The 27,697-nt window shown below is 42.1% G+C and overlaps 1 protein-coding gene and 1 long non-coding RNA gene across 5 annotated transcripts in view; one reads left to right on the top strand and one right to left on the bottom strand.

The window, feature by feature from the left end:
* The window catches only part of ctif (CBP80/20-dependent translation initiation factor), a 60,856-nt gene extending 52,512 nt beyond the window's left edge, over positions 1-8,344 (top strand). For all 3 annotated transcript variants that reach the window (XM_005456285.4, XM_005456284.4, XM_005456286.4), the window contains 2 exons: positions 4,200-4,253; positions 5,347-8,344. In XM_005456285.4, coding sequence (XP_005456342.1) covers positions 4,200-4,253; positions 5,347-5,568 — 276 coding nt within the window. In that variant the 3' untranslated portion in view covers positions 5,569-8,344. The remainder of the gene's footprint in view (positions 1-4,199; positions 4,254-5,346) is intronic.
* LOC102081771 (uncharacterized) overlaps positions 1-27,697 on the bottom strand; it is a 68,486-nt gene that overhangs the window by 34,293 nt on the left and 6,496 nt on the right. The gene's annotated exons all lie outside the window — the stretch shown is intronic.

Raw genomic sequence — 27,697 nt, 5'->3', positions numbered from 1 at the left:
ATACACAAACACGCCTCTATAATCTACATCAGCAGTATGAAGGGAGCCCCGAGAAGACTAGAGGTCAGAAGGCGCCTGTGAACAACTTAAACACTAATAATGAGGATATATGGTGTGCGCGTGTGTGTGTGTGTGTGTGTTTTCAAGCCCACGTACTCTGTCTAATAATCAGTTTCCTAGAGACAGTCTTCGCCACTTTGATCTGGCCGCTGTTTTGATTGTCCTGTTGTAACATGCGGTTGTCAGATTCCTGCTACAAGCTATGTGCAATAGGTGTTTGCACACGCACACCCGCCTTATACGTGCAGTCTATGTGTTTGCATATGCATACATATGTCCCTGCAGTGGAGACACTTCTCCAGTAAACGTAGCCTGCACAACAGGATCAGGTAACAGCAGAGGTGTGTTAGTGTTTGGGCTTAAATGCCAGCTCCTATAGCCAGAGCAAATTAATGAGTGCTGATCCCATCCATTAATAACTGACAGGCTGCTATAGTTACAATCAAATGGAAGACTTGCCCCGCACAGAACAAACTAAAAGAGATAATCCTCAAGTAAAATTAAATTTAAAGCACACCTTAAAACGAATGACTTTTTTCCCACACATCCTGCCATTACAGAGCAATATTTGCATTTGTTTGAGTCCTACTTTTGACTCAAGCTCCAGGACCTGCTGTCCTTTTTAGCTCAGTTGATCTGTGACTGCTCACCAACTAGCTGCTTATTTTGCTAGATTAAGTGACCCGTTCTACAACTGTACATGCGTTGTAGCACAATTAAAATGACATGTTCAGCTATCTTTTTGTCTCCTGGGCTTACTACTTTTTTAATATGTTGCCATGGTAACAAAGGTTGTTAAAAAAAACTTTGAGAAGATTTCGTGAAACTTTTCGGTGTAAATTTAGAACAGCAATTGTGCGCCAACAGCTGGAGTCAGTGTATTTAAAAGGTTCACCCACTCTCTAAGTTTTGGTTAAAGGCTGGGGAATCCAGCGATGTTTAGCTTACTCTGCAGTGTGATGTGCTTTTTAGAGGAACTGTGTAGATTGCATCATTTTTATACTGTGTCCAAACTTTCCTTTTCCACATAAACTTAAGTGAAAGCATGACTGTTTATAACAGTTAGGACGACACTCATTGGAACATTTGGATGGGTCACATTTTGTCTGCAGATAACGTAAAATAAATGAGATGACGAGGAGATGCAAAACAACCCTTCTGGTCAGAACTTACTAAAAATCATATCAAAGATTTTTTAACTTGGACCTTTAGCCTTGAGTTAAAGCAGCATGCTTTGTGTACCAGTAATCATACACACTACCAATTATTGAATCACTTGAGTTCAACTCTGTTATTTTCAAATGACGGGGAAAAACTGGGATGCAGTGTGGCTCATGATTCTACCCCAAAGGATCATCATGTGATCATGTGACCCATAGACGTCGTCATCAGGATATTGGTTTGCAGTCACTCCTAGTAGACAGCATGTACATACCCTCCAGTGGTGACATCAGGACCTATTTATATGGTACCTTGGCTTCTCTCTTAGAAAGCTACCAGTAGCTGTTTACTAACTTGTTCAGTGGATTTTAACTTTTTCCCCCATTAAGATGACATTTGACAACCTCCTCTGTACTCTTAATGACAAGTTGACACGTCAGTATGTATTAATAAAGATGTGGTTAGACGATCATTAGAATAGTTTCCACTCACTTTTGATGCACACTCAGTCATTTTGTTCTATGACAGAAACCACTCAGTTCAGAAGACAGCTTTAAGGGTTTTCAAGGGGGAAAGAGTTTAACAGTTTTACATTGTTAAACTCTGTATTATTATAGGTGTTTACCTTACAGTATAACGCGCCCTGAGGCAACTGTTGTTGGGATTTGGTGCTACATAAATAAAATTGAATTAAATTAAAGTACATTACAACAGATACCAGACAAATATGGGTCTGGTCCTGAAGCGTGAATTCCAGTTTTGTCTAGTATGTCAGAATCCTTCTAGTTTGTGTGTTTTTAATAAAGTATGTTTCGCTCTGCTTCATCCCGTGCTGCTGTTATTGAAAATACAACCTTGAAGATATACTAATACGCATGTGAAGTCCAAACTCATTTAAGTCACTCACAGAGCTGTGTTTGGATTTATTTCTTCTCTTCAGTGCTGTGAAACAATCAAAGGGAAAAAAATAAGACGGCTGCATTTTCTAATCCTGATGTCTTTTAAATAAAAATACTGTAAATGGAAGTCACACAGAATCCCGGGTTTTCCCATGGCAGTAAGATTACTTTCTTGATGATATAACCAACCAGACATCCGAGTATTTTCAGCTTCAGCCGGAGAGACTGAGTGTTAAGCTGTCTCTCAAAAACTTTTTTTTTTTAAATGCTGATTTTTCAGCTGGAACACACCATGTGTTACGGTGCAGCAGTGACAGGAGAGCTAAAGCACTGGAGAGAAGAGAGGAAAAGCTTATTGCAACGGATAGGAAAGCCGATGATAGATGAGTATAGATTAGATCGCTATAAGTGTATTGAACAAAACTTCCTCCCTCGGTTCCCCGGGGAACTCATTATGAGCTAATCCCGCTTGTCACATAGTTCTCCTGCTCTGGAAAAGGACGGGACTTGAGTTTCCACATCAAACAGCCACACTGTCACCACACCCGTCTGAGCATACTGAGGAGCTGACGTCTGAGCAACTGTTGGACCTAAATGATAGGTGGAATACCATTAAGCTTACAGTGTGGAAATAAGAGGCCTGCTCACAGTGAATGTGGAGCATAGCATCAAATGGTGGAGGATTACTTTTTTTTTTAATGTTTTCACCTCTGAAGAGTCAGACATTTGAATGACTGGTTTTGATCACAGCGTCTTTCCTAAAGCATGCATTTAAACAGGGTTTGGTTTGTCTGCTCAGTTTTTAAAATGAAAACACACTGATCGTGTTATTTAGCTCTGAAATACAGAAGCTGGGTTACTTGAGTGGGTTGGAGTCTCTATAGTGGGTTCTATCTAGTACTCACATATTATATCATTGCCTTTTTATAGTCAACTTATTAATATAGAATTGTTTGCTTTAATCATTGAATAGCTTTAGAGCAACATGAGCCTTTATGGAGAGTCAGTCTGCCATTTTTTTAAACTCCTAGTTTTAAGCTGCACCAATTCCTGTGTGAAATATCGGGATTTGGCAACTTAATGCTGCTCTCTGCCCATGCAGCTGGTTGCTAATTGTGTCTGTCTGCAGTCTGGTAGCGTGCAGTGGGTTTAAAAAGCTTTTCTTTTCTGTTTTTTTAAGAGTGAGCCAACACTGCTAAGCTGTGGGACAGTATGTTAGGTAATACAGATTCAGGTGATAAACCATATATAGTTGGCATTGAAAAACAAATTGGATTTATGGATCTTCTCCTGAACAAGGTGATGTCCTGTTTATTCCCTCCATGATCTCACTTATTTTTTCCTTTACTCTGTCGCTGTACGGCACATTGATGCGTGACAGTATTTTCCTCATTTTCCAAACACACTCCCCCCTTCCTCCATGGTACTTCCTTCCCTCCATCAGTTTAATCAAAGCAGAGCTCTGTAAACAGTGTTATGAAGGCTAAGGCAGCATTGGAGTTGAGCATTTAGCCAAAGTCCCTTCTGCTGTAAACTGAACCTAGAAGCTCATATTCTAGCATAATGTTATTCTACCTCTCTTTGTCACCATCTCTGCCTGCATTGTTTCAGGGGGGTATTTGTATGCCCATCTGTGCATGCGGGCCGGCATTGGGGGGTGTGTGTGTGTGTGGTAGTGGGTGGGAGGGGGCTAGCATGTTTACCCAATCCACTGTTTGTTTTTGGCCACGCTGTGTGTTTACGTGTGTGTGCTACTGCGTGTGTATGTACATTGTGCGTAAAGGAAGGCATGATGTGTGATGTTTGCTGGCAGCCTGGAAGCTCAGTGTGTTGTCTTCCGGGATTTAAAATGTTAATGTCAAAAATATTTACAATCAGGATTAGGTCCCTCCCCGTTTCTTTGTGAACTCATGAACACATTTTCCTGCTCTCTTCATCAATTGGTTTAAATCAGAGTTTTTGTATGTATACTGTGCGTCTTCCATCATTTCTACTATGCTACTTCTGGACTTGTGTTATGCTAGTTTGCGCAACCCTTTGCTTTGTAAGTCTTACAGTGTCTGTTCTTGTCCTTTGCAGCTGCTAGAGTCGACGGATGTTAAGGAAGACGCAGTCCTCTGCTGCTCCATGGAGGTATCAATGCATAATTACTTAAAGTCAAGTCTTCATACTCAAAAGTCAAACTGGCCTCTACAAACACAAGTGCTCACCTATACAGACACCACGGACTGTATACAAAAGATGGATATAGTCAGTCATTGGTTTCTGAATTTGCATATTGAAGCCTTAATTTAAGCATTTTGGCTGCGTAGTGTTTCTAAGACTGAGAAGCAAAACTATATGCTTATCAGTCGCATTATCAGTCGAAGTATAGCTAAATTGTACTCTGCAGATGGATTTAACATCACGAAAGACTTGAAAGTAGCGATCACGAACATTAGTTTATTAGGAAAGGATTTACTCAGGTCATAAATGTGGTATGCAGATGGCCCGTTTTTCCATAGACTTCTATACATTTGAACTTCTTGTTGCAGCAAGACTAGTCGCCCCCTGCTGGCCATAAAAGAACACAGTTAAAGCACCTAACTGGCTTTGCAGTGGGGTTTTTTAGACCAGAGGCTGTGTCTTTTTTAAACGAAGCTAGCAGGATTGTATACATTTATAAACCTCTCAAATGTTTTATATTATGATCTTCTCTTTCACTCTTAAACACAAAAAACCCCAGTTTGCTTGTGTTCAGGTCCAACTGAATGTAAAAACACAGACATTTAGCCCCCTGGAACAACTATCTTGCAAACTACATCAGGGGTCTTGTTATCAGGTGTGGGTGGGGTGGGGGCGAGTACAGTCTGCATCACCCATAGAGCCACAGCCTCCACATTTAATGGGAAATCTGCCAGGCAGCAATAAATCCTTTAAACGGCAGAAAGTAATACCTAGAACTAAAAAAACAGAAAGGGCTAAGGCAGGTGAGCTCTGATTGGAAAAGAGTTCCCAGATGCTCGCAAACACAATGTTTGCAGTCTTGATTACATACTGGCAGCCTCAGCATGCACACATCTCCATGGCCAGAGGGTGTGTGAACCTCCGCTTGTCTGACTGTATCCACAATAACAAGGTGCCAGACATTGTGTCTTGTTCTCAGTTAAGGACGCACACACGCACTCTTTTCTCTGACCTCCTACCTCTTTACTCCCCCACCCTCCCTCCCTTGTCTCTCCACCAGCTGCAGAGCACAGGCCGACTGCTGGAAGAGCAGCTCCCCGAGATGATGACAGAGCTCTTAGCAGCTGTCAGAGACAAGATGCTTTGTCCCGCCGAATCTCCGCTGACTCGCTCTCTGCTCATGGAGGTCATCGAACTGCATGCGCACCGTTGGAGCCCCCTGGAGGCTCTCACTACCCAGTACTACAACCGTACCATCCAAAAGCTCACCACCACTGCCTAGGTGCCGGCTCCCACAGGAGAAGAGGAGATGTGTCCTCCTCACCCCGACGAAACAGATGTTTTGTGGTTTTGCATTGTAATAATCTCTGTTGCCTAAAGAAGTAAATGTCGCTATTGAGCTTAACTGTAAATTCCATTATTAAAAAACAAAACAGATAAGAAAAGGTGACCACTACCACAGACAAATCATGTAAGAGCCTCGTAACAGGTAACCCAAAAAGCCAACACTACATGTGCCACATTTGGCACACATTTGAGAAGATGGTAACTGATAGGTAGTCAGTGTGGGTGTGTTCGGCCACATGGAGCCTGAGAGCTTGGCTGGCTGCTGGATAAAGGAGGGAAGAGACAAGAGAGGGGTCACGTAGCAGAGAGGAGGAGAGGGCAGCGGTCTGTCCGTGGGGAATAGAGAGATCTGTGCCCAGAGATGAATGGAGAATGGAGAGCGAAGGGGCGGGTGGGGGCCGGGGTGGTCTGTGTCAGTCTCTTCATTGTGTTCGTTTGCCACACCTCCCCTCCTCCCCTTCCCTCTTCTGTCTCTCCGTTAGCCCCCAGGGTCTGTGTGGCTGATAAAAGAGAGGAGGAGGCAGGGAGCAGACACAGTGCTGTCTGTCTGGGCTGTCTGCCCTGCCAGGCCAGGGACCAGGTCAAAGGGCCTCGCTGTGGAGCCCCCCACAGCTCCTCCCTGCCTTTGTCTCCCCGACCCCCCCCCAGTAGGAAGCCCTTTTGAGGGGATGAGACAGCGGGCCTGCTGGGCCAGGCTGGGTTGGGGATAAAGATCAGGCTGGCTAGAGTAGGGTGACAGATGGCTGCTTGAGCCCCTGTGAGACGACACACTCCAAGCACACCCCACTGGCACCCCAACTCCCTGTTCCCCAAGCTCAGCTCCACACAGCCAATAGAAGCAGTAGAAATATTGCAGAGGGTGGGGTGAGGGGGGAGCAGCATTAGGAAATTAAATCAGACACTGCTGTCTGATAATTCCTTTGTTTTTGTCTTGCTACGGAATGTCTCTTCTCTTGTTAAGCCGTGCACGTCTATGCTTTGTTAACCACATCATCATCATCATCATCATATTTTTTTTATCATTTATTGTTTTTGGTTATCAATGTTTCATTTTGAAGTCCTGTTTTAATGGTAATATGTATGAGATATTATAGTCGTAGGCCTTATTGCACAGGATCGATTTGTTTTGCACTGTTTTGAGGCGATTTGCTTTAAAAACTCGGAAAAAAACAGAAGTAGGAAGTTTGAATTGGAATCGGTGCTTGCAGAGTAACGGTGAATTCAAGTAGAGAGAGGTCTGAGTTGAGCATAGTGAGGGATTTGAGGATGTTTTAATGGACTAGTGGCCTTGTCAATTATCCTTTTTTTCTCCCTTGTTTGGGGCACAGCAGCGAGCGTGCTGAGGACTTTATTGCATCGTTGTGTTGTTGAAGGAAATATATATAAATATAAAACAACAGAAAAAGTGATGTGACAACTAAAAGAAAAAAAATAAGCATGGCACACAATGAAGCAGAAGTACAACGCTTCTTTACAATTTCCTCCTACGCAAGCCATTCTTTGCAGTGGACGTTTGTTTAATATCGACTGTATTTTGGTCTTGATTTTTTTTTCCTTTTGGAGAGAAATGACAACTATTAACCTGTGTATTTGAAAATGACAATGACGACAAGAAAAATCTTAACTGTTTGACCTCATATTAGCTAGTCATGTGTGACCCTTATTCCAGCTAACGTGTGTACTGCGATAGTCATACCAAGCCAATCACGTTTGTTTGGGGTTTTTTTTTAATGGGCTCTCTATATATAATCTGCATACAATATATTTACAAGTATTTTTTAAAAAGAACATGGGAGGACAAAAAAACACTTAAATTTGGGGAATAATGCAGCAGTGATGTTACACATAGGAAGACTGTGGTTGTGTGGCTACAAGTTAGCTCATGCTTTTTCATCAGGAAGTAGCTGTTTGGGAGTAATCACACACACATATATGCTTAGTTCCCACTGATTCTCTGTGGGCGGTTTTTATATTATTATTATTTTTTGTGTCTTGCATCAAGAATTAAGATCCTGTGTGGTAGAAACACACCCCAGAAGATTAGTTAGATGAGATGGGTGACTTTTATTTTCCTTTTTTAAGCTCAGATGTTTTTTGAAGATGCATCCCAATCATCTGTACGTGTGTGTGTCTGCTTAAGAAGTGATCTGTTTTAATGTTTTGTCTTTTGTTGTCGTCTTATTTTGTTTTTAGGTTTGTATTTAAATTATATTTAGCTCATTTATATATATATATATATATATATTAAAAAGAAACATTTTTTTTCTTCTGGTGGGTTTTTAAACACATCTGAAGCAGTGATACCTAGCTTGCTGGCAAGTGTGTAAGTTTGGTATTTCTGGATTTTCCTTTGTGAAAAAAGAAAGAAGGCCATCAGTCAGTATCCATTATGCAAAGAGCGGTTCCCTCTCTCAGCAGATTGGGGCAGGTGGGGATTGCCCCATCGTCTGTGGCACCCCCTCCCCCCACCTCCAACCCCTTGTGCCCTTAGACCCCTGTGCTCGGGTCACGTGACTCAATCGACGACTGAATGAGATGCACCCTCATTTGGATATTCTTGTGAATCTTGACAAAACGAGCGGGCCGGCCGACGCGTGAACGAGCTTTTTGGATTGACGACGGTGGGTCATCTGTGATGAGCTTTTGTTTTTGTTTTTCTAAGCAGCTGAAAAAAATAAACTAACAGGAAAGAAAAGATGTGCTGGAATAAACTCTGGTGTGTGTTGGGGTTTTTTTTCCTTCTTTTCTGTCTCGTCAATTTCTCAGTGCAGTCACATGGAAGCTGGCGTGGTATCACTAGACCAAAAAAAAGAAAAAAAAAAAAGAAAAGTCATTCAGACACGACAAAAGAAACAATGGCACACACGTGGTTGGCTCCGCCGTCAGCAGACAGACTGCGTAACTAATCGTGGCGCCGCAGTGGGTCATTTTACTAACAATTCATACGTGTGCACGCTGCAGCTCATTTACATCGTCACACATTAAGCCGAACACACTTTAGAAATTAACAGCGCCGTCTGTGTTGGTGTGCACGACTGCCGTGCGGTGACCTTCATCAGTGACTCGCCTTTGCTGAGCCCCCCAACATATGCCTGGGGGCTCCACGACTTTGGCGTCCCGATGGGCGCTCTTAATGCAGGGGTTACCTCCCTGCTGAGGGCCCCGTCCCTCAAACCTATTGGATGTCCTCCAGCCCTTATCCACAGCGATCAACATAATCCCACGTGATTATTCTGAACACTTAAACACATGTGACAGGCTGAAACGTTAGATTTCTCTGTTTTATTTCACGCAGAATCACAACACAAACAGGGCCAGTAAGGAAGTTATAGACGTGCTAATCTGGCAAACAGGGAAGCGGAGACACGCCAACAGCAGATGCAAGAGGGGATAGAAATGAGGAAACTGATAAATACTAAAACGAGTGAATGCTCATATCATACTGGGGATGATTAATGAATAACTGACACTGATGGCCAGCACCGGTCACACTTAATTCAGCTTGGCACAGTAAGAACAGGCAGAAACACTGTAACTTTAACGGATGAAGATTGTGTCTTTTCCTTTGTCTGTCACTGGGCCCAACACTAACTGATGAGTGAAAGAAAGGACTGTAATCCAGGATTTGAGATGACATCTGCCAATTTTTCTATTGCTCCATAACTATTCCAGAACTACTAACTCTGGGCTGGAGGTGGGATTAGGGCTGGGTAATTACAATTTTGGTTTGCAAAGATTAAAACAACATAATTGGGGGCAAAATGCTTACTGTTTTTTGGGGCTGAAGCCTATCCCAGCTGTCATACGGCGAGAGGCTGGGTACAGCCTTGACAGGTTGCCAGTCTATCACAGAGCTAACACAGACACACACAGCTTACACCCACATCCACACCTAGAGTCAGTTTAGATTCACCAATTAGCCTAACCACATGCATATCTCTGGACTGTGGGAGGAAGCCATATTACCTGGAGAGGACCCACTCAGAAAGGCCCCAGGCTGGAGTCAAACACAAGACCTTCCTGTGCGGTGATGGTGCTAATCACCACACCATCCTAGATGCTAGATAAGCTGTATGGAGCAAAAAAAAAAAAAACAAAACACCCACACTTTTCTACTTCTAAAAATGTGCATATAATTAACATAATTCTGCTTTTGTTATTCACTATTCTGTTTTCCATTGTTTCATTCCGATGTATTTTTGGTTGTCAAAATCAAACTGGTTAACAACGGATCATACGTTTTGGATCAAACCAAACCATTAATCACCTTATTTGAGAAAATCATTGGCAGGTCCTTTCAGTGTCTAAACAATCATTAGTTAAAGCCCATAAATAGAGCACAGGAATAAATATAATCAAGCCTCGGGGCACCGTATGATGACTCGAGCTTTGTGCTGGCACCGAAGAATGAATGGATCCGTGTGCGTGTGTGTGCGCAGGGTGACTCACACCAGCATCGTCCATTGTGTGAGCCAGACAAAAAGCTGGCTGCATCTCTGCTGGCCTCGATGACGAACCAAAGCCGAGGAGGGAGGACACTCACTTTAAGATGACGGTTTACGAGCGCAGACGCACTCCCACAAACTTCAACACACAAGTGCCAGCGCAGCTCTTTGTGGATGCGTCTTGTATTTTTTTTTTTTTTTTTTTTAAGTTGTCTGATGGCTCACACACTGTATTTTTTTAGACCCTTGGTGGGGTTTTTTGTGTGTGTGCCCTTCCGTCTGTACAGCGTGCGTGTTTTTGTGTTTGATCGGCACACAGGCAAAGCCGGAGGAGAGCACTCCAGATTGTTTTCTGTGTAGTCCGAGGGCTGCAGAGGCCAAACATTGTGTAAAACAAAGTAGATTTGAAACGCGCAGAAGCATCCCCAGATGTTTTTTTTTCCTCTACTGTATGCTTTGCTGTGGGAGAAATCAATAACTGTGGGCTACCAAGTGGTTTTAGCTCGCTCTCTTGACCTTTTCCAACTCAGCAGCAGCTACTGCGCGGCAGTTTATTCCACTCTCCAAAAAAAACTGACTCCATCTCAACTATAATTGGATTCAGACATTTTTAACTGTGTCAACATATTCTGGAGCTAAAGTAGATACCGAGACGTTTAATGATTAATCATATCATCACTTTGTGGCTGCTGCCAAATTAAATCCTACAGTCACATCCACCTACAAATCTCTGCTGTGTGCTCTGTAAAAATACTACTCGTCCTTCACTATACACTCACCAGCCACTTCATTAGCTACACCTTTCTAGTACTTTCTAGTACCCTTTTACCTTCAGATGTGCTTTAATTCTTCTTGGCATAAATTCAACAAGGTGCTGGAAACATTCCTCAGAGATTTTGGTCCATATTGATTTGATAGCATCACAACAGTTGCTACAAATTTGTCAGCTACACCTCCATGATGTGAACTGTCTGTTTCACCACAATCTGAAACAGAAAATTCTCTCGGTTACACTGAGATCTGGTGACTGTGGAGTCCATTTGAGTAGACTCAAATGGACTCACTGCATTTGGATGCTGGAGACTGGTTGTGGTCTTAGGTTGATGCTCAAGAAAGTACTGATCACCAGCAGCCTGGCCTACTGAGGCGGTATCCATGCTCTCATGTTGTTTATGTTGAATTCTGATCCCACCATCTGAATGTTGCAACAGAAATCACGATTCATCAGACCAGGCAACCTTTTGCCAATCTTCTGTTGTCCAGTAACAGTCCACGGGAATGTTAGCCTCAGTTTCCTGTTGTTAGCTGACAGCAGTAGTGCACGCTGTGGCATTCTGCTACTGTAGCCCATCTGCTTCCAGGTTCCACACTGTGCATTCAGATGCTCTTCTGCACACATTAATTGCAATGAGTGGTTATTTGAGTTACTGTTGCCTTCCTATCAGGTCAAAACACTCTGGCCATTCTTCTCTGATGTCTTTTTCACAGCATTCTCTGTAAATGCTAGAGATGGGTGTGTGGGAAAATCCCAGTCAGACCAGCCTGTCCTGCACCATCAACCATGACACTTCAATCTTTCTTCCTCATTCTGAGGCTCAGTTTGAACTTCAGCAGGTCATCTTCACTATGTCTACAGGCCTAAATGCAATAAGAAGCTGCCATGTGTGCCACACACACACACACACACACACACACACACACACACACACACACACACACTCTTAATAGTAAAATGGTGTTTTTTGAGAAAAAGTAAAAGGTGATCTCAGGCAGAGCGGAAACTGAAAAGCCATAATACTGTTTCCTGTACAGGCTGTGGAGGAAATGATGTCATGACCTGCTCACTTCCTGAATGAACTCTTTCAGTGGCTCTTCTGGTGAAGAACCTGCTGACTCAGCAAAATAAACAAAATATAGGTTTCATTGGCTCTAAATGAAGTACGTCCACAACTCACTGACTCATTTGCGCCAGGCTGAGATATTGGATCTATTCTGAGAAAAGAACTGGAAGTCTGCTCAAATCCACAAAGCTGCTTTGAGCTAAACACTAAAATCTTCATGCCAAAATGCTTACAACACTAATAATATATCAGCCAGCCAGCACTGACCTTCCTGACAGCCTTCATATTTACTTTTTTTTTTTTGGCAAACACAGCATTTATCACTGGCAGTGACTGATATTTATCTATTTTGTCACATCAACTAAATGTTTAAAGACAGCATGAAGAAGAGTTGAAATTGTTTTTATTCCAAGTAATTGAGATGTTCGTGTTTCATTGGCACAAAAGGGATAATCTTTCTGGCTCCTCACAGCTCCATCATTAACATCCACCATCCTTCCTCCGTCTTTGTCTCCGAAACACTCAATCTGAGCTTTCCCTCTCATCCACTCATTTCTCATCTGGTGTCTTCCTCAACTCTACTACCTCCACCTTTTGGCTAGTGCCACCATCTCCAGACCATGCATCATAGCAGGTCTCACTACCATCTTGTAAACTTTCCCTTTCACTCTTGCTGCGGTCATTCTGTCACAAATCACCCCTGACCCTCATCTCCACCCTCTCCAACCTGCCTGCACTCTCTTCTTCACCTCTCTTGTGCACAGTATGTAGCTTTGAATGGTTGACCCCAGGTGTTTAAACTCATCCACCTTCTCTACCTCTGCTCCTTGCATCTTCGCTGTTACACCTGTCTCCCTCTCATTCACACACACATGTATTCTGACTTGCTTCTACTGCCTTTCATTCCTCTTCTCTCCAGCGCATACCTCCACCTCTCCAGACTCTCTTCTACCCACTTCCTACAGGGAGTGGGAGTCAGAAGTTGGCACACTGCATCCATAAACTGCACATGTACAACGAATATTAGCTAATTAAGTAACGGACTAATAAAATATAAGATTTCAATCAACAAAACTACAGTACAAGTGAATGACTCATTTAAACACAAATAAATAAAATCACACTCCCCGGAGCTGTTATAAAGCGGGAGGCCAGGCAGTAAATATGTTTTAATGCTGTGATGTTGGGCAGTTTAAATGAACTGTAGTTTTTGCCAGTACCAGAATGCCTTCATTTTTTTTCTTTTTTCCATCCAACATGTCTTTTTCATGTTGGACTATCATGCCAAATTTCCCCATCGGCACTCATTTGAGGATGCGATCAACTGTCACTTAAAGTGTGGGAGCAACTGGGATTGTGATAGACTGGCACCGTTATTACAATTCATCCTAAAACAAATTTCCTGGCAGTGCCTCCAACAGTTTAGACACCATTTGGTGAAGGAAAAGTCCGGGAATAACCCAGATAGTTACAATTCACCCCATCAGGATCAGAAATTTCCATTAGTAGCAAACAAGTCATCGCAGTCCGTCCAGTAATTGTTGAGCTATCGCAGATCGGACCAAAGTGGTTAACCACACACCCAACAGGCTTACGTCCCCACAGCCAGACCGCAAAACGACTAATAAACACAAGACTCTGCATCATGGAAAACCCACCATCACAATCATTCTACAGAAAGTATGAAAAATAAGAAAAAGACAAAGAGGGACTTAGAGATTTTAAGGATGTGCTCTGCAATACGATGAACACACATCAGCAGCCTGAGTAAGTGTGGTATGGCTATTTGAGCTCAGTGAAAAGCATAACAATGTACACAGATTAACACTGTTTTTGTTGCAGACTTGTGAATCGCACGCTGTAAAGCATTTCATTCACACAAGCTTAGAGCAGCTTGCTTTTAGGGGAAGTGTGACGTCTTTGTTGTTCAGGAGCATCTGTGCCCTCACAGTGGCCTGGCTGAAAACGGAGCTGCAGCAGGCTTCTCTCACTTGCTGCCAGAGAGAGCTGATGCGACCGGTGTCAACAGATGGACTTTCATACTGGGAGAGGAGTGGTGAAGAAACACGAGGTAGAGCGGATTTTTTATTTATTTATTTTATGGAATAAACTCACAGACTAGATAAAGATTCGCAGCAGAGCGCAGAAAATAAATGGTGGGGAATGATCAGATCATTCTATCCTTCTCTCCCTTTATCTCGCTTACAATGGTCATCTCAGCTAAATGCTTCAATTTATGAGAAGTGGCATGTGTGTGCACACGAGTGTGTGCGTGTGTGTTCGCATGTCCGTGTGTGACATTTCCTAACCTGACCAGACCAGCCACCCAGAAGTGTCTCTTTCTTTGTGGCTGACAAGCTGGTGTGAGCAAAGCTTCCGCTGTGAGCTGCACTCAGTGACCGACCACTCGAGCAGAAATCAACACAAACACACACACACACACACACACACACACACGTGCACACTATAATTAGAGATGGTGAAGGGACACGGATAGCGTCTGCAGAACCTCTCCTGCTCACCAGAGCAGAAGTGAACACACAAACCTTGTGCACACACACACACTCAAACACACACTACAGCCATTGGACATCGATGGAAGTGTCCACAGACAAGCAGTGGGAAGTAACACCTGATGTCTTTGTTGCCAGGCTCCCGCCTAGCGACTGTCAATGTGGGAACCTGCTGCGACAAGCACGACCCTGTTGCTAGGCAACCCGAACTTCTGCGACAGATAGTGGCAAAGTCGTACGGCAAGAGCAAAACTGAACGATACGGGAAAAAAAAAAAAAAAGAAAAAGCGGTGTTGGATTCAGACCTCCATGAAAAGCATAAAAATGAATTTTTTAAAAAAGGTCTATGGACAGCTTATCAAAGAAAGCACTGAAGCACAACAGCAAGAAGTGACATTTCAACTTGAGTGTGTCTTCAAGAAAACCGGTGCAGCTGTCTGCCTTTTCCTACTTTTTACAGACCTGCTCCCCTGCGTGCCAGCAGTCCTTTGATTTGTGAGGTGGCATGCAGGGCAAGGCGTGTTCCTAGTATACTGTGTGTGTAAACACACACATAAAAGAGCTCTGCGCACAGCCAGGGGATCACATGAACTCTTGTACAAGGTACTGCTCTGTCCGTGGACATGCAGACTCTACCTCAGCCTGCTCTGGCACCCCCCCACCGCCAACACACACATACACACTCCCACACATGTCAAGTCAAGCCAAGTGCGTTTTATTGATATAACACAATTTCACAACTCACAAGTTTGCCTTTAGAGACTGCACAATACATGTAACACCCACTGTTGTTAGACCCGTGAGTGATATAAGGAAAAACTCCCCACCAGAAACCCATTAACATGAAAAAAATGAACTAACTACTAACATCTATTCCTAAAAAACAAACATAGCCCGAGTAAACCTCTTCCACACAAATGCCCCAATGCACAACCCTACATGTTTGCTTTGCAGAAAGTGCGTGCACTACCCCAGATTTCATCCTCTACAACACAATAATATCCCACAGTACTGGCAGCATTTTGTGTTTCTGCACAGCAACTGCATGCCCGCAGATCTTGTGCATGAATTCACTCATTTATGATACAGACACACATGGTAAAAACAGTCAGTTGCTTTCCTTCCATAGTGATTCAATCTCTTTGTGAGACTACAACAATACAATGTGATAAAATGGCGATACTCGCAAATATTCCCATCTATTTTATATCTGTTGCAGCTTAGCCTGGCAACCAGCGGTGTTGAGTCCTGTATTGAGAAGAGATGCATAGCAGACAAGTTGCACTCATCAGTGCAGACTGACTGATAATCTTTCTGTTTAGAAATAGATGCAATTATGTGCAAACCCCTCACCAATCTGTCTCAGTGTGACTGCAGTCAGTCCTAGTCAGACCATGATTGTTTGGAGTCAGGTTGCCTCCGAACTGTGCAGTCATCTTGCAATCGAAACAACCGGTAAGCTGGTTGCTGCAACTACTTGCAATTGGTCACCAACCTCAAAAGGATTCAGTGCAATCACTGGGAAACTCAGTGACTGAGTAGTAAGACTTACTGAGTTATATTAAATTTTCAGAGATTATCTGAGAACGTGATTGTTCTATTATAGTACTCCTTGAATAATTTTCTGTTGGCTTGTCCATTAGTAGTGTAATAATTACATCATCTGCCAGTGATAGTTTAATAGTTAAATATTGCCAAATCAAATAGCTGCCTTGAGGTGCTTTATACTAAAAGGTAAACCTCGACAATAATACACAGAAAACTCAAACAAACCCCTATAAGGGGGGAGGTAAACAATAATTAAGTTTGATAAAAAAAAAAATATATATATATATATATTTTTTTTTGGGTTCTAACTGGTCAATGTGTAACATTTACATGTATTAAGACAAAATGTTAATATTCAAAGTCAGAATTTTTCACAGTTATTCACATAGATGACATGATCTCAACTGCATGAGACTGTGAGGGTTTATTGTGGTTTGACCAAGTGTAAAAGCCCTTTCCAAATACAGAAAAAAAGGTTGAGCTACTATTGCCTAATTGCAATTGTTAGCGAGTCCCCCTCTGTGAGCCAGGTATGTCACAAAGCCCACTCCAATGAACTCACAGACCCCCGCAAACTGTTCATAAAACGTTACTAAAAATAACCGCCTTTATCTCCTTTTCCCTCCGGCAGACCTCCGGTCTCTTCCTGTTAAAAGGGAACTATCCTTTCCTGCTAAGTGCCAAGTGCTGTTCATAAAGAAAGGTCTGACCACTGGGGTTCCACCTAATACTGTAGGGCTTTTACCTGGCAACATAGCACCTTGAGATTTCTGGCGCTGTGAATTGGCACTGTATAAACAAAACTGAATTGAAAAGAAAATCGAGTTCTTTTGCCAGAATGGCAAATGGAACCTCAAGTACTCAAGTACACTCAGAAGTTGTTTTCCACAGCACGTCCACATCAATGAGTTTCACATCTGCAGATGTCTTTCATTTGTGTTCGTTTCTCTTTCTACCACTCCCATTGCTGTCACCACAAAGACAACAACTACTGCCAACAGGTTAGCTTGGTTTTCAACTACAGTTGGGTGCATATTCAAGCATGCTCTGGTTTGGACACCGGCTCAGCTCAGACAACCTGTAGCCTGTCAATCTAATGCTGAAGCTTGGGTTCAAATTTGCTTCAAGGCCATTTATTGGATATCTTTCTCCCAGCTTTCCTGTTGTCTCTCTCTAGCTATACAAAAATGGTAACTGTGAGGATAGTCGCTAACATGTCAGGAGCTAAACAAGTCAGAAAACCTGACGTGCCCAATAATGGGCAAGGATGATTCACAGGGTTATGCATTGGCAATGCTAGCCCCCCCCCCCAAATATAACTGTTAGCATCCAAACTCCTTTAGTATTGGCGGTGTGTGAATATTTGTGATGTGTGAGTCAGAGTGAATTCGGCTGCTGAGTGTCATACACCCACGAGATCCGGCAGTCGCTGTAGACTCTGTTTCTAAATGATGCTGCGTTTCGGGGTGTTACACTGGTTTTTTTTTTCCTCTGTCTTTTTTTGGATGAGTGATCAGTTTAGTGAAAGTTGAATCACAGTATCTCAACAGTACTCTTTCAACCACATCCCCTTTCTCTGTTAACCGTTATGTCTTGATTTTGTTGAGCACACGCAGTACAGTACAACCCACACACAGCCTACATATCTAGGAAGACACGCTATGCCCCCTGAGATACCAGAGTGAGTCTTTGTGTCCAGCACAAAACACAGCAACAAAAATAACAAATTTGTTCTGCGTGTTCAGTGGAACTGGATTTTGGTTTTCATAGTCAGCCTCCATTAATTTGATCAGATCTAAGAAAAATAAAAGAAGGGGGAATAGCTAGGATGCTTGCTTTCAAAAAAGAAGATGTAATATTTTTCTTGTTTTAGTCCTTTAACTGCACCATTAAAAAAAAAAAAAGGGAACACTTAATCACAGTGTAACACAAAATCAGTTAAACTTCAGGGATATCAAAGAGAGCCCTTTAAAAAAAAGGAATGATTTTGCACGTCTCCTCTTTTCTCTACATTTACTTTTTTCTAATGTCTGAGGCTGAAAACGGCTGAAATGCAAACTCCAGATGAATTGATGCCCCAAGTCGAGGAGTTGAAGTATCTCTGGGGCTCATGAACTTGTCATGAGTAAGGGGAGCGTGAAGCAGGAGACTGACAAATGTAATGAAGAGAGAGCTGAGAACAAACCCGCTTAGATTACTGCCTCATATCGAGATATCTGGCAAAAAAATTGATGGATGGACCTGCAGCCCACTAAGGTTCCACAGCTAGTCCGACTCCTTCACGATGCCACATCCATACATGCAGTCACAAGAAGGTTTTCTGTGTCTCCCAGCGCAATCTCAAGAGTGTATCAGAAATGGGCTGTTACACAAGGACACCTGGACAGGGCTGTAGACGGGCATCAACCCAGCGACACGACCAGTATCTGCTCTTTTGTGCAAAGAGGAAACCGAGGAGCACTGTCAGAGCCCTAAAAAATGACCTCCGGTGGCTGCTCATCGTGCATGTTTCTGACCAAACTGTCAGAAAGTGAGAGACGCCTCCAAGGTTCGCACTCAGAGCTGCCTGACCGTTCCACAGTAGGGGTGGGACAGACTACTGATAAGCCAGTCTGATCAAACTGGTCAGAAATACGTTTCATCAAACTCAGCACTCTGAATATATTCTCCCGCAGACTGACACAGCAAAGCCAGCACTACATGGTAAAAATCGAATGAGAGAACAAACTCTCGAGGGGAACATTGCGGACAGTGTGGGGAGGGAGATAATTACAGAGCTAATTCTTTTAATTGACACATTTTTAAATGAGTAATAATGACAACGTGCGCACACACTGACACCAAAATGGAGCGAATAAAAAAATAATTTGTGCTTTATGCATCTTCAGAGAGATTTTTGTATTCTCTTTAATTCATCACAGAGTTGAGATACGATTATTACTGTGGGCACTGTACCATGTTAGCATTGTACTGTCAGTTACCCAGCCTGTTTCTCCTTCTAAAATTTGAAAGATTCATAGTGTCAAACTGAGACTGTGCAAAACATGACAGTAATTTCGCAGCGAGCTGAGCTGTGGCTGAGGGCCAGCAGAAGGAGAACGGGGATCACGATCACAGAGCTCAGCTAATTCATCTAATTAACAGCACTGCTGCAAACGTATCAGCACATCACAGCATTTTTAGTTTACTTGTCCTAGTTTCCCTTTGAAGTATGCAAAACAAACAGTTAAAAGTGAATTAATAAACACAAGACAATTGGCCAGTGGGTGAATTATTCATTTCTTCTTTTGTCTGTTTCCATTCCAGCAGGTTAATGGCTCTGAAGTCTTTCATCTTACTGGAGACGCAACACTAAAAGATGTTTTCTTTTTCCTTACCCCCTTTTTTTTGTCCTCATCCTCTCTCTTTGTATCTTTGTGGTTTTTGTTCTGTTACACAGCAATAACATGAATCACACATAAATTATAAAATGGCCCACATGGTTATAAAGGTTATAAAAACTTTTAACAAGCATGACTGACATGCATACGTAATGTCAAATAGAAGGAAAGTCGTCATAACAGAATGCTCAAAAGCAGCTAAGCCAATAAACTGCTTCTGTGTAAATCATCGTTTCCCAAAGTCTCTTTGACTGAGGTGATGACTGCAAAGTTGCCTTGTCCCAGTGGGAAATGTTCAAATACACTGGAATTTCCCTAGAAAGGTGTAAACATTGTTAAATGAGAATGCTGAACAGAAAAGAAGTTTCTGTTGATCTCATGCCACAAATCAGCTGGCAATGAGGAAAGTATAGACGCAGCCATTTGGTAGAAGTGTAAGTGGAGCTGTAGTTTGTTGTACGTTAAAAAAAAAAAAAAAAAAAAAAAAATCACTATTAACCACCAACAAGGCCCGTCTAGGAACGTTTCCAATTTTTAGAAAGACATGACTTATCACTCAAAGACGTTTCCCTTCCAGAGTATTAATTCAATTCAGTTTTATTTATTTTATATAGCGCCAAATCACAACAACAGGCACCTCAAGGTGTTTTATATTGTAAAGTAGACACCTTGCAAAAACGGAGAGAAAAACCAAACAATAACACGATCCTCCACGTCCAAGCATGAGGCAACAGTGGGAAGGAAAAACTCCCTTTTAACAGGAAGAAACTTCAGGCAGAACCAGCTCAGAGAGGGGCGGGGCCATCTGGTACAGAAGACAGGACAAAAGAGACACTGTGGAAGAGAGGCAGAGGTTAATAATACTTAATGATTAACTGCACATAGAGTGCATCGTGGGAAGCCCCCAGCAGCCTAGGCCTATTGCAGCATAACTAAGGGTCACTTGATCCAGCCTTTAGTATATGCTTTATCACAAAGGAAACTTTTTAGCCTGATCTTAAAAGTAGAGAGGGTGTCTGTCTCCTGAATCCAAACTGGGAGCTGCTTCCACAGAAGCGTGGCCTGAAAGCTGAAGGCTCTGCCTCCCATTCTACTTTTAAATACCCTGGGAACCCCGACTAAGCCTGCAGTACAAGGGCAAAGTGCTATTGGGGCGATATGGTACTATGAGCTTATGCCACACAGGTAAAAATCAGCTATACAGGACCTCTGAGTCTATTAGAGGGTCTGCGGGATGACTGGGCTCTCAGAAACTTGGACAGTTTTCCAGACATGGCTAAGCCTAGTCCCAGACTAAAAGAAAAAATTCAATATAGAACTCCACTGAATAAAGGTTATGGTCTAGAACAAGGCTTAATCCATGTCTGGGAAACTGAGTACATCTTTGATCTGTCACCCTCCTGTGTTTTAAAGCTTATGTTGCATTTCCATGTAGCTTAACTCATAAAGGCTTGTGATTGCGATTTTTCCTCATTTATTTTGCACTCGTCCAGTTGTCTGACAAAACAAAACATTAAAAATAATAACAATATCACAACCTAAACACTGTCTGATGAACCTGCCACATATTCTCTGTAGACGCAGGTCCAGAAAGTGGTCCTAGTCATGTGTTTCCCACACCACTTTCAGTCCAGGAGGGTCACAGCAGGAATGTTGATCTTCCATCTCAGTCTGATCTGATCAGTCTGACAAAGATGAATAAAATGGTTTCTCTTTTCCCCTTTCCTCCTGCACTAAGGCAGAGCAGACAGTTTGGTGTAATTCAGCCTGATTTTTATTCATGTTGTTTTCAGCACAGGGTCACTTGGCAGTGAAGAAATACTTCTTTTTTTTTCCACCCCAAACATAATTGCATTTTCATTGCCCAAGAAAAGGAACTGAGAGCAAACGAAATAACCTTTTCGGATTGTTAACCTGGCAAACGGTTTTACTCTAAAGCAGCGTTAAAATGAAATTTGTAGCGACGTGAAAATGAATTTCCTTTACAGCGACTTTATGACTCCCAGAGGTAAGAATGTATATTATTGCTTCTTTATGACAATAACAGGCACGCTTAATGAGATGAGATATGATGCCGAGTCTATATGGCCCAGTACTCTTTATCCAGCAGTCACACTTTCATTAAATGTGTACATTTTTTGACACTGAGCCACGAGCGATATGCCAATACAATATATATGATAATTACAATGTGTGGGTTACAGCAGCTCTTACCTATTTAAAGTCATTCATTATCACTCTGAGCAGCTATATGTATGCCTGTGTGTGTGTGTGTGTGTGTGTGTGTGTGTGTGTGTGTCTAGCCTCTACCCTACGCTAAACCCTGTAGATGGATGTAACAACACTGTGTGTGCCTTTGTGTGCGTCTGCACTTCAGACACGAGGCCCACAAACAAAGGACCATTCATCGTCCCATTTGGGCGATTGCGAGGGCCCTACTTGGAGACACTGGGGCTGACACTGAGATTCGTGCCACTGAACGACACAATAGCAACATTATGTGGTGTCAGAACAGCTACACACACTTCTTGGAAGAATGATTCAAGGCTCCAAGCTCTGAATCCCAAACAAACACACACACACACACACACACACACACACACACACACACACACACACACACACACACACACACACGTAAACGAAGCATGTGGGATATGTTTGTGAATCAGTTGCGCGTGCGATTCTCTCAGAAACAAAGTAAGGTCGGGATTTGGGATGCTGGTTTTTCAGGAGCAGTAGCCGTTAGATTGACGAGTTTAAACATTCTGAAAAATGCCGCAGCTATCAAGTTTCTTCCTCTTACAAAAACTGGTGACAGGAAGCACTGATTTTCGTGGCAATGACCTCCATACGACACTGTGTGTGTGCATTTCTTCTAGTCATCATGAGTTTGTAATGGTCAGACACTGTAGGACATAATTATTGTACATCATTGTGACATCAGCATGCTTCTCCACAGACAGATTAAGACTGACTCTTCACTACAAAACATGACCATTATGTTTAGCATGTCCTCTGGCATGTGTTTTCTAGTCCTACAAAGGCCCTAAATTATACATTGAGTGTACCTCTTGCATGTGTACATGTGAAAGTAAAGGTCTAAGCAAAAGGTGAGATTGTGGGCTGAGGCAAGTAAAAGTAGGCAGAAACACGGGGAATGAAGAGTTAAATGGAAAACAAAGCACAGAAAACACGACACAGGCAGGTCTGATTAATAAATAACCTCAGTCGTGATCTTCATGAGCTTCAGTGAGTCAAAAGCCGTCCTCGTGGCGGTTTAATGTGCTCTTACTTTGTGTTTTACAGCGCAGTGTAACTTAAGTGGGGAGTGACTGCTTGGCGAGCAATTAAGCTCTAGTTTGTCTTAACACTCACGTCAAAGCCAAGGGAAACACTAGAGTGTCAAAATTAACATACAGGTGTAAAAAGCTGTTTGGCCCTTTTTATTAGGTCCACAGCCTTGGCTGACCCACCCGTGTTAACACACAGGCTCGCACACTGCAAACTAACCAGCACAGGCCAAGGTCTATTTGAGTGTGCATTCACGAACCTTTTAAAGTACACATATAACAACATTTCTGACTTCAAATGAAAACCGCTGAAAAATAAATGTAAATAAAGTGGCGGCGTTTTTTATTTTTCTGTGAAGGGCGCCATACTTTTGTGTTTTTATTCAAAATGTTAACTATGAAGCTATTTTCATAAGCATCTCCTTTAAATTTTATTTGCACTCTCCCACTGGTTTATATTTTAATCAAGCTCCATTGCTTGGAAATACAAATCCACCCTTTAGTATTTGGAAAGGTTACCATGTGTGTCCTTGGAATATGAGAAAAGAGACCTGGAAATGCAGAACAGTATAGCCCTTCTCCACTTTCAGGAACAAGAGATGCTGCTTCTAGAAAATTAGGGTTTTCGCAGGTTGACTGAATTTGCACATCATTATATTTGGATGAGAAAACATTTGTCCCTTTAATGGCAGAGACAGACATAATGGGCGATGGACCACACCAGTCTACAGTCAACAACTTTAAAGTCTCCTTGCATTATCACCCCTCTCCTGTTTCCTGTTGACAAGCAAAGCAAGAAGAGCAAAAAAACCCCAAATGTGATGCACAAAGTGAGAGACACACTAGACGAACTGTTAACTTCTTCAACCCACCCCCATTCATCTTTCCCTTACACACACACACACACACACACACACATTCACTCACCCTTTGTTCCAGCTCTCCCTCTCCTATCTTTTTTCTTTTCCAACCCTCTCCTACGCCTCCCTTGCTGCCTCTCTCTATTCAACCTCTTTCCTCTCAGTCACTGCCTTTGACCTCGCTCCAGTATAAAAGCTAACCTTACACGTCAGAGAAAGGTCACTTGCACACAGGGGGAGGGTCACGGTGAGGTTGAATTCAAGCCCTGGGGCGCTGCCTATGTCCCAGAGGACTGTGGGCAATGTGACAAGGATGAGGCGGGAGGGGCTCCCACTTGACCTTAGGGGGTGTTGTGCATGTTCATCTGCACACATATATAGCTGTATGCAGCCACTGTGCTGAATATACGGGTCTAACATCTAGAAGATCATTCAGATACCAAGAATAAAAACCAGCAAAAAATGAATGGGCTTTGGTTTGAATAAAGGCTTAGATTCACATTAGGAGAGTTTTCACTGGTAAAAACGTTAGCACACGTTTCTCGCCCACATAGAATAAATGTGCTCGCTAGATCTTCATATTATAGAGCAGCTGGTCATAACTCATTAGGATTTTGCATTAAAAAACATTTTTCTTACTTTCTATATGCCTCACTTTTCACCAGTCGTGCGCATGTGTGCGCATGGGTGTCCAGTGATTGCCTCCTCCAAACTGATCTGTCTTCCTCAGAGCAGGGTGACAGGTCCCTCTGTGTCTCACAATAGAAAGACAACCCCCTCGTACGCACACACTGAGTCACACTTACCATACAGCCAGATGGGCTTGTGTCCCCCATCGCCAGACAAATTAAGTTTGGGCCTCCAGATTAATATTCAGGCAAAGCAGCGGCTCTATATAATTGAATCATGGTGCCATGAGTGTACAACAGGGGCTACTTTAGATGCAGTCACCATGTGCGCACCCACACACACAGACACAGACACACACACACACACACACTCCAACATCAACACTTGGCTGCCAGCTGCGCTCACTATCCTGTCTGCTGGTTGGGGACAAGACATGAATACACAATCACAGCTCTGCATGCACCACACTCTGTTTTATGGTGGGTTTTGTTTTTTTACCTGTAGGTCTCCACTTGCTACCTAAAACTCTATTGAAGTACACTAGAGACACACAACATTTCGTATTGTTTTTTTAATGTCAGAAAAATATGTCTATACTGTCACTAATGAAGTAAGCAGTAAAGTTTTTTTTAAAGTAGACGGCTGTTGATTTTTAAATTAAATTAATTTAAAAAGAGGTGATCATTAGGTGATCAGAGGTGATATTTGCTTATCAATTGGGATAACTGAAGCATCCACTGACACCACACCATTATAAATTGCCACGCTCAGAAAGCCTTTAAAATACAAACAACTTATCTACATCTGTACTTTATACGTTGCTTTTCTAGTGACATCTAACGACATCGCTATGAATTACTGAGGGCCATTTACAAGAATGTGACATGACAAAACAATATCTTATGCCTTATAATAGTTCTGGTTTTCCATCATGTTTGGACACTTTGAACAGTGTAACTGTGGCACAGGTATTAGACTGTAAAAAAAAGAATAAAAAAAACAACTTGATGTTAAGATTGTGTGTTTATGTTACAGTAGTGCATCTCAAAAATGTCGATTATCTAGCATTTTAATTCAAAAAGATAAACTTTATTATTTTCTAGACTTATTACATGGCAAGTGAAACATTTTAAGCCGTTTTTAATTTTTTTTTTTGTCGGCTTATAGCTCATGAAAGGTCAGACATCTAGTACGGTATATCAAATTATTAGTAAATGGACATGGATGTCTACATGGAAATCTGTAAATGGACTGGTTCTTATGAAGCGCTTTTCTACTACCAAAGCACTTTATGCAAAATGCCTCATTCACCCATTCATATGAGCACTTTCTTTTTGTGCTCAAGTGCTTTCTGTCCAATGCTGACATGCATTCATACTCTAGTAGGTGCATCTATGAGAGCAACCTGGGGATATTTGGCATGCAGCCAGGGATCGAACCACCAACCTTTGTAGTTAGTAGAGGCCCTGCTCCACCTTGTGAGCTACAGCCACCAGGTCCAGAAAGGCTAACAATACAGAAATATCCCACTTCTGAATTCAGAACTTGGTTGGGACTCACTTTAGCATGAATTACTACATCAGTGTGACAAGGAACGGAGTTCCTCCGCTGAGGTTCAGCTCATCTGTATTTTGGGGTTGAGTTTTTCTCATCATTCTATTGGTAATACATCACAGATTGCTTGTGGGGTTCAGATTAAGCAAGTTCGCTGTGAGCAGGTGGAAACACTTACGCTGCAAAAATAAATCTCTAATCTCTGGGACCTTGATTTCCAAATGAAATGCACAAAAAAATGACTTTCATCAGAAAAGAGCAACAATCCGGTTCTGTTTCTTCTTAGCCCATGCAAGATCTCTGGCTTATGACAGACTCAATAATAGTAACGCTACAGTTGTAGCTTCTTTCCTGAACATGTCTGAGCGTGGTTGGTGCACTGACACCAGCCTCAGTTCCCTCGTTCATTTGTTGAACAAACTTTTCCGTATTTCCAATCTTGAATAATCATTAAACTTAAAAAAAAAAAGACTTGAAAATGTTCACTAAATGTCGAATGAATATGAATACATTTAAATCACGAAGAAAAACCTATGTCTTGCGTGTCCTCTTTGATCAGCTGTGATACGTGCTGGTCATCATTGTTAGACAAGAATCAGGCTGCTTAGGCTAACTCCACTTGTAATGCTTAAAAAATGTATTTATACCACCATCCAATGTAAGCTTTACGCTTAAGGTTTAAGCTCCATTGATTTTCAAACTGTTTTACAAAAAAGGAGAAAATAATAAAATGTGTTATTATTGTTTTTGATTAAGATGCCAAATTACAGTTATTTATTTGTATTGCTGAGCAGAAAAAATAATTTTACTGGTTAAATGTTATGCTTGATTAATTTCTGTGGTGTTGTGTCAGCTCAAATTTGGCTATAAAAACATTAATTCAAGTTCTCGTTTGCCCAATGTGGACTAATAAATTTATTAAGCACTGTATATGACCTGCAGCTTCAGATGATGTGCCTGCATCAAATGCTGCCATCCTGTCACCTTAGTATTTATGCATGTATAAATAAATAAACACAAAAGGTAATTTCCTTGAACCTGTGATGGTTCATGCATGTCTATACATGTTGTGCAGGTGGAAGCCATAGGTTAAAAAAAAAAAAAAAAATAGTAATGAAATATTTAAGGTTCCTTTTGATGAAGATTTCTTTTTGATGAAGCATGCCTCTTGAATTCAAGTTTTATATGGTTATTGTCTTAGCACTTTAACATAAAAGTATTGTTAGTTCTCCTTTGAGGAGGAGAATTCAATTAATCATTACCTCCAGGACTTGGAAGAAGAACCGTTTTTTTAATTAGCAGAAACAATAGTGTGAAATGCAATAATTGATCAGTGGCTTTCTTCCTCCAAAAGACACACTTTTTGATCCCACAGGGAAGAGCAACCAGGTGCTTCAGAAAATTAATATTGGATTTTGAAGTGCAGCATGTACCTGTCAAAGCAACGATCTGACTGTGCACATCAGCCAAGCTGCAGTTTGGAGGAAACACGCACAGAAAAGGGGGGAGATTAAAAACGTTGTGGTTTTTAAAAAAAAAATTTAAATCACAATTTTATATACTTTGACAACATAGTTGTCGTTCCTCAAATGCATTTTTGGCACCTTTTTTTTATTGTTTCAAAAAGGTGACAAAATATCGATCCTAATAATAGATCAAGTGCTAGCCGGCTCAACAAGCTGCTACAATGCCCACACACACCAACACATACACAGACTCACACCTCCACAGTCTCTTTTGCTTCCTGTTCCTCTCACAGGCTGTCACCCTCACAAGTTTTGGTGCAGAGAGAGGAGGTGACATGGACAAGCGAACACACACACACACACACACACACACACACACACTATTCATTTCTCACCATTCTTTTGCTGTTATCCCACACGACCACCTCCTCTTCTTCGCTCCTTTCTGTCTCTCGCACTCTCTGTTACACGCAAGGTTCAGTTGTGGGTTATCAGCCACTGGCCCTGCTCATTAAATTTCATGGCGAATATCCA

Source organism: Oreochromis niloticus, linkage group LG7, assembly GCF_001858045.2.
Source record: "Oreochromis niloticus isolate F11D_XX linkage group LG7, O_niloticus_UMD_NMBU, whole genome shotgun sequence".
NCBI lineage: Eukaryota > Metazoa > Chordata > Actinopteri > Cichliformes > Cichlidae > Oreochromis > Oreochromis niloticus.
This window is presented reverse-complemented; position numbering and strand designations above follow the sequence as displayed.